The 13,867-nt window shown below is 42.2% G+C and overlaps 1 protein-coding gene across 1 annotated transcript in view; it reads left to right on the top strand.

The window, feature by feature from the left end:
- The window catches only part of slc49a4 (solute carrier family 49 member 4), a 72,648-nt gene extending 68,947 nt beyond the window's left edge, over nucleotides 1-3,701 (top strand). The window contains exon 9 of the mRNA XM_048534774.2: nucleotides 1,445-3,701. Coding sequence (XP_048390731.1) covers nucleotides 1,445-1,560 — 116 coding nt within the window. The 3' untranslated portion in view covers nucleotides 1,561-3,701. The remainder of the gene's footprint in view (nucleotides 1-1,444) is intronic.
- The last annotated feature ends 10,166 nt before the right edge of the window (nucleotides 3,702-13,867 follow it).

Here is a 13,867-nt window from a genome sequence, read left to right on the forward strand (position 1 = left end):
ACCCCTCGTTCTCACACACCACTCCACCATCGTCCGGACACAACGCATCATCCTCCGACACTTCCGCCATCTACAATCCGACCCCACCACCCAAGACATTTTTCCATCCCCACCCCTGTCTGCTTTCCGGAGAGACCACTCTCCGTGACTCCCTTGTTCGCTCCAGACTGCCCTCCAACCCCACCACACCCGGCACCTTCCCCTGCAACTGCAGGAAATGCTACACTAGCCCCCACACCACCTCCCTCACCCCTATCCCAGGCCCCAAGATGACATTCCACATTAAGCAGAGGTTCACCTGCACATCTGCCAATGTGGTACACTGCATCCACTGTACCCGGTGTGGCATCCTCTACATTGGGGAAACCAAGCGGAGGCTTGGGGACCACTTTGCAGAACACCTCCGCTCAGTTCGCAACAATCAACTGCACCTCCCAGTCGCAAACCATTTCCACTCCCCCCTCCCATTCTTTAGATGACATGTCCATCATGGGCCTCCTGCAGTGCCACAATGATGCCACCCGAAGGTTGCAGGAACAGCAACTCATATTCCGCTTGGGGACCCTGCAGCCTAATGGTATCAATGTGGACTTCACCAGTTTCAAAATCTCCCCTTGCCCCACCGCATCCCTTAAGCAGCCCAGCTCTTCCCCTCCACCCACTGCATCCCAAAACCAGTCCAACCTGTCTCTGCCTCCCTAACCTGTTCTTCCTCTCACCCATCCCTTCCTCCCACCCCAAGCCGCACCCCCATCTCCTACCTACTAACCTCATCCCACCTCCTTGACCTGTCCGTCTTCCCTGGACTGACCTATCCCCTCCCTACCTCCCCACCTATACTCTACTCTCCACCTATCTTCTTTTCTCTCCATCTTCGGTCCGCCTCCCCCCCTCTCCCTATTTATTCCAGAACCCTCACCCCATCCCCCTCTCTGATGAAGGGTCTAGGCCCAAAATGTCAGCTTTTTGTGCTCCTGAGATGCTGCTTGGCCTGCTGTGTTCATCCAGCCTCACATTTTATCACCTTTTGATATAGTTCAGTTGTGCAAAAATGTTGGTGGTAATCCAACCAAATGACGGTTTTCAAAGCTTGGACAGTCAATGTTGAGGGACTATTTTCATCCTGCTTTCACCATCCTCTCTGGTAATAGCCACTAGTGACTAAAGTTGCATAGTCCCAGACAACAGTGGGGCTGCTGTCTGTGACAGAGAGAGGCACCTCGTGGTGGCTTCAACCTGACAGTCATTGTGCCTCAAGCGAGGGGCAAGATTGAGAAGGTAGGACTTTCACACCACCCTCAGCTGGTGAGGTAATTGAATCCTTGCTGTTGGCATTACTCTGCATCACAAATGAACCATCCAGCCAACTTTGAATTGGTTTATAGGCACGTTGACTGCTGTTTTCTTTTCATGGCACTAACATTGTGTTCTTCTTACTTTTCAGATGTGAACTGGTTGAATTGGTGCCTGACTGCATCGTGTCTTTTCAGCCTTCTCCTTATTCTGCTATTCAAGGAATCCTACGATAGACTCTACCTCGATGTGTTGGTTTCTGTCTGATGTATAGATGGAGAGAACAGCCAAATTCTGAAGAGACTGGAAATTCCTTGTGGAATAGGAATGTACACTTGGTTGAAATTGCACAATTTTTTTTATAATGACGAAGAGAGTTTTTGTTAAATTCAAACCCACTATGTTCAGAAGTTGGAATTGCCAGTTTGATATTGTAAAATTGTAGATGTGTGTGAAGCAAAACAAGATGACTTGTGTGTTCTTGGAGTGCAAGGACTATTTTTGAAAGTATTCCTGTTTCGTAAGGAGCGCAATCGATGCAAACATCTGAGAGGTTGCACTGCAGTTTACAAGCTGTATACTGGATCTAGGCTGTGAGAATCCAGAAGGCACCCAGAACTGAATCATTGCCCCCTCGATCTCATTGTAATAAGGTACTTCTGTCCAAGCTGAACAGGCTAATACTGAAGGATTGTGGTTTAATAGCATTGAGTGAGGAAGGTTGGTGTTAAGATAGGCATTGGTGATATCAAGTGCAATCTTACTCCTTGAATATAAGGACTGACAGGAACCTGCCAGAACAAGTTGAAGTCTAAAATACTATATTGTCCTGACCTTTCTATGAGGTGGGCAGTGCCGATGTTAGCAGATGTTAGTAATGGACTGAATACAGATTAACAACTTGTCTTGGAAACAGGTTAGAATATTCTATGCTTATACTGATAATTATCTCCTAAGAGATTTCAGTATGTAGCCAGTCCTCGCTATTGCACCTTGCCAAACCAATTGTGGATTTTTGTTTCCTCAGTCAACTGTGCTGTTTGTTAGTTCTTTTCCTGGCAGTCTGGTGTAGCTATCAGTAACAAATAATCACAAGCTATTGGTGTCTTTAATCAGTTGTGATGCCTAAACATGAGCGTGCCCCAGGTGCACTGATATCAAGAGATACACACTGACCACTTGCTCCAGTTCACTTACATCATTTTGTGTCAGGAATCGGAGTTCACTCCAATGAAGTAAGTGTTTACTGTTGTCAGAAAAACATTTTAATGAAGTGATCCAGAAACATCCCCTAGCTTCCATACTATCAGAGTGCAGATACCAAGTCGTGGAGTCTGCAATTTTTTAGATGTACACAAATGTTTTCTTATTGCAATGCCTTGATAATGATGTTCCCATCCACGCAGACGACTCTTCCTTTCTCCACCTGTACCCCCTCCCACCACCAACTTCCTGGAAAATATGCTCTTCCATTTCACGCAGAGAAGTTCTCAATTATGCCAGGGCGGTGGAAGCAAACTTACCTGTTTTCTTGCACTGAAGCTCAGGGAGTATCCGGAGAGAATGCAGTTCTTTCCCGTCAAAGATGGCCCAATACAGCACCGGCCTAGAAATTCACACCAAGACAGAAGGTAGTGAGACTCGTGACTGTTTGCAGACTTCAAGATTTTCTGATCACAGTTTAAAAGGTTTATTGCAAAAGGGCAAATCTGGAAGAAATAGTGTCAAGTGATGCTAATATTTTGAGTTCAAGGTAACAGCGTTCCCAAAATATTGGTTACTCGTTACAAAACTGGAAGGTTAGTCCCTGCAAGGAGTGTGTGAGCAGAAGCTTTGGGCGGCGGGGTTTAGCTGTTAAATCCAAAGTGAGGCTGGGGAAATCTGTTGGTAACCGCAGACCTGTGTTCATCACAAAACATAAATCACCTGAGATAGCAATCCCTTCCATGCTAACAGGATGTGTTTTAGGGGAATTTATTGTAAGGTGTAAAGTTTTTTTTGTATGTAAAAAATTCTAACCTTTAAATGTTCAAGAATTTGCAAACACTGATCAGAAGCAGTCTTTGTCTTTCCCTTGCTCCACTTTATGGATGTTCTATTTTGTAATTGGTTACTAAATTACAATTTTAGCAGGGTTTTTAAGGTCTTGTGTCTGGAAGATGAAGTTGCATTAAAAATTCTAACATTTGCTGTTTTGAGCAACTGTGGACTAGGTTTGTATACATCTAAGTTGTAATATTTGTAAAATGACTTGTAGATCATTGGTTTTAATCTGTTGCACAAGGATTATGCACATTTCATTGAGCTTGGCGAATTACAGTATGCAATTTGTGTATGTGTTTTGCCGGGCACATCCTAGCTAAGTTCTCAAATTGTGTAGAAATGTAAATAAAATGTCTGGAAAGAAACTTGCGGACATTGGCAAAACTCATTTGTTACTTTCACCACCTTGTCAGTCAGGATAGCCCTATCACGGATTAACAACTACTTTCTCACAGTAAGGAAGTGCAGTTCATGTAAAGCCCTTCTGTCTTTACTTTGAGATTCATCTTTTCAATCAAATAGTTGTATGTAGAAGTGAATTACGGATAGCATGCCCCCAAGAGTTCCATTCAAAGAATCCAATTAACAAATCACAGTTTCAAACCCGTTGTTCATCTTTCCTTATGTTGCTAATGAGTGAACAAATCACTGACAAGAAAACTTAGGTGAAGCATTAACTATGCTCAGCTTTTATGATCAGATTGTTCGGGGTGTAAAATTAGACCATAAACCAGAGAGGATTATTATCGATGACAATTGTGCCAGTGTAGTCAGCATTTTATTGCGTGAATCACTTACTTTGTTGTTTGCCAACTTTGCATTCAAGTAATATTGTATCTTGATGTATATTTATGTAAGAAGGTAGCCCCTTTAATGAAGTGAAGACACTTCACACTGAACTGTGATCTGGACAAAAAGTCTCCCCCACCCCCCCCAAAAAAAATCATAAAATCTTAAGTACAGAAGAGGCTATTTGGCCCATGAAGTCTGTACTGCCAAAAATATACCCCTACCATTTCCCCCACTAGACACATAGCCTTGAATGTTATAACACTTCAGGTGCTCATCCAAGTGCTTGTTAAAGGTTGTGACGTTTCCTGCCTCAAATACCCTCCCAGACAGTATATTCTGGACCCCCCCACTCACCCTCTGGGTTAAAATGTTTTCATCAAATCTCTTCCAAACCTCTGGCCTTTCTCTTTAAAATTATGCACCTGTCCTGTGTAATTGAGATGTTTGGGCTAGCAGGTAACCAAAGCTTAGTTCAAAGAGGCTGATGTTGGAGAAAAGGACTTGCAAATAAAAGGCCTATACGGCCTCAAGCAGTGCGGGAGTGAGCTATACACAAAAATAAAATTCGGTAATTGCGGTGGTCGGGGAAACCTGTGCTGGGACATGTTTCACGTTTTGGGGGAATGTTACTGTGGGAATATCCGCACGAAAAAGAAAAATTAGAGTTAAGGGTTAGGTGGAGCAGATGCATGCTACCTTTGAACATTTATTTGAATAGGTTTCGATAAATGAAAAGTTTCCTCATGCCTTCAAAAGAACGTTATCAATCTCTCTGAGATGGAACAATAAACTTTTCCTCTGCCTAAAAGCTGTCAGCAGTTCTTTTGAATTAAGCTGTATCTACGTCAGGCACATTTTGTAATTCACTTGCAGAATGTGGGTGTTGCTGGCTGAGCCAACATTTATTGCCCATCCCTACCTGGATGGTAAGCAGCCATTTTGAACTGCTGCCATCCATGTACTTTAGGTAGGCCCACATTGCTGTTAGGGAGGGTGATCTAGGAGCATGACCCAATGACACCAAAGGAAAGATGATGTACTTCTAAGGTTAGATGGTGAGTGGCTCAGAGAGGAACTTGCACATATGGTTTTCCCATTTACCCTTTTCCTATAACCCTTGATTTTCCCTACTGATCAAGAATCTATCTCCACCTCAAATATTCACATGGACTGTGCCCCTACAGCTGTCTTTGATGGGGAGTTCCAAAGATGTTCAATTCTGAGGGACGAAATTCTTTCTCATTTCAGTCTTAAACCGTGGCCCCCCCACCCCTTAATTCTGAGGTGATGTCCTCTGATCCACTCTCTGACTCCCCCATGGCTGAAACATCCTTTTAGCATTTACCCTGTCAAGCCTTGATTGAAACATTAGGCTCTTAGATGTCACCTCACTGTTCTAAACATTAGTAGAGTAACAACCTGTTTAGCATTTACTCGTAAGACAATCCCTCTGTACTAAGGATCAGTTTAGTGAACCTTCTCTGAACTGCATCTAATAAAACACCCTTCAATAAGGGGACCAAACTTTAAGTATTCCAGATATGGTTTGAGAAGCAGCTTGTACAGGTGTAGTAAAACTTCCCTACTCCCTGTTTCCCTACAGCCCAAACTTCTTACAATAGAGGCCAACATTCCATTAACCTGCCTGATTACCTGCTGCACTTGTATGCTAGTTGTGTTTCATGTACAAGTATCTCCAAGTCTCCTTGTTTTGCAACTTTCTGAAGTTTATCTCCATTTTAAGAATACCCTTCTTTTCTTCTCCCTTCCGTAATGAACAACATTGCATTTTCCTGCATCAAACCCCATTTGCCAAACTTTTGCTTACTTATACAACTATCAATACCGCTCTTTAAAATGTTTTATCCCACTCACAATCTACCTTTCCACCTATCTGTGTTGCCTATGAATTTGGTTACAGTATACTCACTTTCTTCCTGCAAGTCATTAATATGTATTCAAAACATCTTTGGTCCCAGCATTGAACCATTTGGATCCCAAAACCCACTGGACATAGGTCACCAACCTGAAAAAGAAACTCTTTATTCCTGCTCACTGTTTGCTGCCCATCAGCCAATTCTCCACCGTGTCAGTATACCATCTCCAACACCTTTTTTGTGAGGTATGTGGTCGAGCACCTTCCCGAAGTTTAAATATAATGCATCTAATGGTTCTCCTCTATCCATTCTGGTTGAGACTTCCTTTTAAAAAAAAGCAGTAATAAATTAGCCAGCCACAATTTCCTTTTTGTGAAGCCTTGCTGAATCTGTTTAATTAGATTATGAATTTCTAACATTCTGCTATTGCTTCCTTAGTTCCAAAACTTTGCAACAGTAGCTTCTAGATTAATTGGCCAATAGTTACCTGATTTTTTTTTGCCTCCTTCCCCTTTTAAGTAGTTATCTCACATTGGCAGCTTTCCAATCCACTGGTAGTTCTCTAGAATCCTACCATTCTTAGGAAAATTACGAAAATTGCATCCACTACCTCTGTAGCTACCTCTTTTAGGATCCAAGAATATGTAAGCCATCAGGGCCAGAGGCTGAGCTGTCCTTAGCCCCATTAGTTGGACTAATATTACTTCTCTGGCAATGACATTTAATTCCTTTCCTATATCTTTAGTATTAATGGGACTTTTTAAATATCTTCCACTGTGAAGACTGATGCAAGATATGTTTATAACTCCTTTACTAATTCCTTGTTCCCCAAAGCCATATCCCCACTTTATTTTTTAAAGGGCCTGTGATCACTTTGATAGCTCTCCTTTTTGTATGTTTACAGAATCTCTTATTGTCAGTTTCTATATGCCTTGCTAGTTTTCCCACATAGTTTCTCTATTTATTATATTATTAGCTTTCTGCGAGATTATGGACTTGCCCGGTCTTCAAGGCTATCATTGATTTCTGCCTCCTTATATGCCTTTTCTTTCACCTTAACTTCTTTGGTTAGCCATGGTTGATATATCTCCTAAAATAGTTTCTCCTTACTGGGATATATTTTTTTACTGAGAGTCATGAATTACCTCAAATGTCTGCCACTCCTGCTAATCTATTTGCCCAGTTCATTTTTGCTAACTATCATCATTTCATTGTAATTCCCCTCATTTTAAGTTAAACAAAGTGATTTCTGACCCATCTTTCTCACGCTTGAGCTAAATATTAAATTCTATTGTATTGTGAGCATTACTTCCCAGGGGATCTTTTACTCTGAAGTCATTTATTAAAACTGCCGCATTACCCTTTACCAGGTTCAAGATAGCCTGCTCTCTGTCTAGATCCATGATGTATTGCTGAGGGAAGCTATCCCTAATGCTATCTACGAATTTGTTGCCATAGCTATCCTTTCTACTTTGCTTAATCAACACTCAGTGCTTAGACATCCATATTTATTACAGTGTAATTTTTGCATGCTCCAATTATTTGTTGATTCATAGCCTTTTCCACAAAGTGATAACTGTTTGGAGGTCTCTACGCTATTCCCACCAAAGTTGTGTTTTCCTTGAGTTTTTTTTTAAAAACCAAGTGGACTCTACATTGTCTGATCGTCTCTCACGACCATCCTTAGTTGCCCCAAGGGCAGGTAAGCGTTCTGTAGATCTGCAGCCACACGTAGGCCAGACCAGGTAAGGATGGCAGTTTCCTTCCCTAAAAGACATTAGGAAACCAGATTGGTTAATTCCCAACAATTGGCAATGAATTCACGGTCATCTTTATGTTCTTAATTCCGTTTATTGAACTCAAGTTCCACCATCTGTGGCGGGATTTAAACCTGGGTCACCAGAACGATATCTGGGTCTCTAGATTAACAGTCCAGCAATCATACCATTAGGTCATCACGTCCCCCATTTGACCAATCTTGTTAGCAGTGGTTATCAAGCATCCATACTCTAATCCCATCTCCCAGCTCTTTGTCTATAGCCTTGTATGCTGTGATGTTTCAAGTGCTCATCTAAATAGTTCTTAATTGTCTTGATAATTCCTGCCCTTGATTTGATTTTGATTTATTGTAGTCGCTGTACTTGGTTACACCTGAAAAGTTTTGTCTTGCAAGCTGTACAGGCAGATCATAGCAAACAACGACATTCAGATCATAGGATTAGATTAGATTCCCTACAGTGTGGAAGCAGGCCCTTCGGCCCAACGAGTCCACACCACCCCTTGAAGCATCCCACCAGACCCATCCCCCTATAACCCACACACCCCTGAACACTACAGGCGATTTAGCATGACCAATCCACCTAACCTGCATATCGTTGGACTGTGGGAGGAAACCAGAGCACCCGGAGGAATCCCACGTAGACACGGGGAGAATGTGCAAACTCCAAAGCAGACAGTCGCCTGAGGTAGGACTCGAACCTGGGCCCCTGGCGCTGTGAGGTTGCAGTGCTAACCACTGAGCCACCGTGCCGCCCTAAATGCTTGGACAGAGTTGGGTATTCAAGGTTACGGCTACACAGGAGGTGCACAAAAAGCAAGATCAATACTAAGTTTGAAATTAGAGAAGCCCATTCATCAATCTAATAATGGCACAGAAGAAGCAGTTCTTGAACCTATTAGTGAGTGTGTTCAAGCTTCTGTATCAACTGTCTGAGGGAGGAAGTTGGAAGACAGCATTACTGGGGTGGGAGCGTTCTTTGGTGATATTGGCTGCCTTTCTGCAGCAATGAGAAGTGTAAATAGAGTCAATGAATGGACAGTTGGTTTCTGTGATGGTCTAGGCTGTAGTTGTAGTTTCTTATGGTCTTGGACAGAGCAGTTCCCATACCAGGCCATTATGTACCCAGACTGTATGCTTTCTATGGTGCATCTATAAAAGCTGGTGAGGGTCCTTATGGACATGCCAAATTTCCTAAGCCTCCTGAGGTAGAAGATGTGTTGTGCCTTCTTGACTGTCGCATCTATGTGGAAAGACCAGGACAGATTTGTGGTTCTCATTGATCCTAGGAACTCTACCACCCTTTCAGGCGATGCATTCCAGATTCTACCTATTTCTTCAAATCTTCCCTAACCCTACTTCTCCTTACCCACCTGTATATATCCCTCAGAACTTTTCACACCTCAATCAGATCCCTCTTCTGCCTTTTTTTTCCCCAAGGAAAGCAACCCCAGCCTATCTAGTCTCCCTTCATAATTGAATAGCCCCAGGCCTGGTAAATCTCATCTGAACCTCACCTGATGCAAGTGTCTTTGTATGGATATTTAAAGGACAGATCCACATTTGCCAGATTATTGGCAGTTCAGCAACTAGTGTGCCTCTTAATTTTGACCATTCATCCACATGAATGAACTTCTCATTTCATGTCTGTACCAAGTTCATGTAGAAGAACTAACTCACGACCTTAAAAGCGGACAAATGCAAGAATTCCCAATTTCAAATAATCACAGGCATTTATGCCACAGGAAAGAAGCTTTCTGACTGGTTGCTAATCCAACTGTGGTGTTGCTGTGGAGAGTGAAATGGGGAGCTAAAGGTTCCCTGAACTCCTGGAAAATGTCAAAAAGTGCACAAGACTTTAGCATATTCCTTTTATTTTAATAGGCAGGTCGCTGAGTACACGCCACTTCTAGCCACTAACTCCTAATAACTTCACCCCTTTGTTTTTTTACCTGGATCCTCTCCACCTCCACCTTAAACATTTCACCAGGTTCTGTTCCCACTGCTGTTTAAAAGAAGTGTTCCAAAATGCACTGAAGTCCCCTGAAGAAAATCTCTTTTCATTTCTAATAAATAGCCGGCCCCTTGTTTTCGAGCATTGATCCCTATTTCCAGACGTTTCCTCAAAAGGAAACATTCTGTCCACTCCAATCGAGTCAAGAGTGCTCAGAATCTCAAAATGTTTCAATCAAGTCTTTTAATTATACAATTAGAAGTAGGGTCTTGCGGTGGTGCTGTAAAACTGAGGCCTAGGAGTTCATACAATTCTTGAAGTTTGCATCACGGATAGATTGGGCGGTTAAGAAAGTGTTTAGCATGCTCCATTATTTAGTCCTTTGAGTATAGGAGATTGGGACATTATGTTGAGGTTGTACAGGACATTGTTGAGGCCTGTTCTGGAATACCGTGTCCAGTTCTGGTTGCCCTGTTAAAGGAACAATGTTATTAAGCTGGAGTGAGTTCAGAAAAGCTTCACCAGGATGTTGCTAGGAATGGAGGGTTTGAGTTATAAAGAGAGACTGGATAGGCTGGGACTTTTTCACTGGAGCGTAGGAGGTTGAGAGGTGATTTTATTAAGTTTTAGAAAATCGTGAGGGGTATAGATCAGTGAATGGCAGGTGTCATATCCCTAAGGTGGGAGTTTTCAAAACTTGAGGGAAAATATTTAAGGTGAGAGGCGAAAGATTTAAAAAGGACATGATGGGCAACTTTTTCACACAGAAAGTGGTTCATGTTGGAATGAACGTCCAGAGAAACTGGTGGATGTGGGTACAGTCACAACATTTAAAAGACATTTAGATTAGTACATAAATAAGAAGTGTTTGGAGGGATGAGACATGTTCGGGGCGGCACAGTAGTTCAGTGGTTAGCACTGCAGCCTCACAGCACCAGAGACCCAGGTTCGATTCCAGCTTCGGGCGACTGTCTTTGTGGAGTTTGCACATTCTCCCCGTGTCTGCGTGGGTTTGCTCCAGTTTCATCCCACATTCCAAAGATGCGCAGGTTAGGTGGGTTGGCCATGCTAAATTGCCCATAGTGTTCAAGGATGTGGGTTATTAGGTGGTTATAGGGGGATGTATCTGGGTGGGATGTTCTGAGAGTCAGGTTGGGCTGCAGGGCCTGTTTCCACAGTTGAGGGGCTTCTATGAATATAAGGCAGGTGAGACTAATTTAGTTTAGGATTATGGATTGGTTGGACCAAAGGGTCTGTATCCGTGCTGTATAACTTTATGACTCTAAGTCACCATTTACTCATTGGAACTCCAGTAGATACAGGCTGAGCCTGTCCGAGCTTCTTTCAAGGGCCAACCAGCCTATTCCAGATATCAATGTATTAAACTTTCTCTGAAGTGCTTCTAATAATGCATTTACACAGATCCTTAAATAAGCAGCCAACACTGTACGTGGTACTTCAAACGTCTCACCAATGCTCTATATAACCGAAGCATTATTTTTTACTTTGTATTCAACTCCCGTCACGATAAATGAAAACAATCTCTTAGCTTTCCAAGATAATAAAATGAGAGGCTGGATGAACACAGCAGGCCAAGCAGCATCTCAGGAGCACAAAAGCTGACGTTTTGGGCCTAGACCCTTCATCAGAGAGACGAAACGTCAGCTTTTGTGCTCCTGAGATGCTGCTTGGCCTGCTGTGTTCATCCAGCCTCTCATTTTATTATCTTGGAATTCTCCAGCATCTGCAGTTCCCATTATCTCTTAGCTTTCCAAATGACTTCTCGTACTGGCGTACCAGCATTTTGAGATTTATGCGCAAAGATGCAATCTCTCTGTTCAGCTAAAGCTCTTTACTTCTTTTTACCAAAATGGGAAATTTCACATTATAGCCCATTTGTTCAGTCTATCTGTAACTTTTTGTAGTCTCCTATGTCTCTTTGCAGCTTATTTTTTTACCGATTTTTGTGTCATCAGCAAATTTAGTGCAATACCTTCAGTTGTGTCACCGATGTAAGAAATAATTGTGTATAAGTTGTAAGAACAATTGAGGCTGCATCACTAATCCCTATAGCACATCACTGGTTACATCTTACCAACCATAAATGAACCACTTATATATTCTGTTTCTGTTAACTAGCTTGTATCCATGCCAGTGTGTAATCCCCTGTGGCAGGAGTCTTTAATCTTCCCCAGTAACCTTTGATGTGGCACTTATCAATGACATCTGGATATTTAGAACTTTCGGTTCACTGGTTCTCCTTTACCATCAGTGGTTACTTTCTTCAAGGAACTCTAGTGAAGCTGTATGATATATTTAAAAATTTGAGTTTTAAAGTGGAGCTCAACATATTATTTGTTTCTACATTTTGTGTTAATGAAAGGGTATAATCAGTTCTGAGGAAGGGTCACTGGACCCGAAACGTTAACTCTGTTTTCTCCTTCACAGACGCTGCCAGACCTGCTGAGTTTTTCCAGCAACTTTGTTTTTCTTCCTGATTTACAGCATCCGCAGTTCTTTTGTTTTTTATAATTTTTAATTTTCACGTTTAAGCTCTGCAAGTGGTGCCAGATTGTTTGAAGCTTTGCCTTTGTGTGTCTCAATGAGGTCTTTAAAACCCCTGGGTGATTAGTTCCCTGCATTAGCAATAAGAGCAGAAGAAAAAGAAACTGTTGCCTAGCAGTAAGGTGCCGACAGAGAGAGAGAGAGAGAGAGAGAGAGAGAGAGAGAGACTTACAAAGAAAGACTGGATACATGGGGTTGTTTTCCTCAGAGAGACATGATTGAGATGTTTAAAATTAAGAGGCGCATAGATAGAGTAGACAGGCAGAGACTTTGCCCTTGATGGAGCAATCAATGACTGGGGGATAGATTTAAAGTAAGGGACAGAAGGCTTAGAGAAGATGTGAGGAAAGCCTTCCTTCACTCAGATGGTAATAGGAATCTGGAACTCTCTGCCTGTAAGGGTGGTCGAGACAGAAACCCTCATAACATTTAAGAAGTATTTAGATAGGTACTGTGATGCCAAAGCACACATGACTGTGGGCCAACTGCTGCAATTGGACTTAGAATCGGTAGGTGATTGTTTTGACCTGTGTGGGTGCAATGGACCTAAAAGCCTTTCTCTGTGCTACAGATCTCAATGACTCTAGGTTCATTTGGAAAGGCAGTATGTGTAGGTTTCTTTGGAGAGAAGCAGGTCCTTCAGAGAGAGAAGGCCTGTAACAGCAGCAAAGCAGTTTAGTAGACTCCAAAGCAATCAGGGCAGGAGAAGGAAAAGCATTAAGCCCTGCGCAGTTTCATGTCAATAAGTAAAAGGACTTCAGAAGCAGAAAACGAGGAAAAACCCATGCATTTGATCTGGGAAAGTTTCAAAGTCAATAAGACGGCTTGAGAAAACAGGCCGTTGTGTGAACTAAATGAGGAACTTTAAAATGAAGGTCAGGTTAGCCTTAACTGAAGTTTGAATATTTGTAAGGCTGTTGAAGGTAAAAGGATTCAATCAGTACTTTCTGATTTTTGTAGTAAGACTCTTTGAAATAGTTCTTGTGCAGTGTAATATAATAGTTCATTTTGTATGTAATAGACTTGTTTTCTTTAAAAAGACATTCATGACCATTTATGTATAGACTGACTACTGTGGTAAATAGATAATAGAGGAAGGGTCACTGGATTGAAAAGTGAACTCTGATTTCTCTCCACGGATGCTGCCAGACCTGCTGAGCTTTTCCAGCAATTTCTGTTTCTGTTTCTGATTTCCAGCATCTGCAGTTCTTTCAGTTTTTAACCAAAATGAAAGATATTCTATCATGGGGAGTGAATCGAATTGATTGAAGATTGGCCTCTTTGATACTGGAGGAGGTCGAGATGGATCATCCACTCGGCACTTCTGGCTGAAGATTTTTGCAAATGTTTATCCTGATGTGTCGGGCTCTCCCATCGTTGAGGATGGGAATATGGTGTCCTCCACCAGTGAATTGTTGGGTTGTCCATCACCATTCAGGCAGTTTATAGCCTCTAGGATTCAATCTGGAGCGCCACAACTTGAACCACACAGGATTCAAAACATTGACTCCATTTCTCTCTCTCTACAGATGCAACCAGATCTGCTGAGTTTCTCCAATGCTTTGT

This window comes from Stegostoma tigrinum, chromosome 7, assembly GCF_030684315.1.
Source record: "Stegostoma tigrinum isolate sSteTig4 chromosome 7, sSteTig4.hap1, whole genome shotgun sequence".
In the NCBI taxonomy this organism is placed as follows: Eukaryota; Metazoa; Chordata; class Chondrichthyes; order Orectolobiformes; family Stegostomatidae; genus Stegostoma; species Stegostoma tigrinum.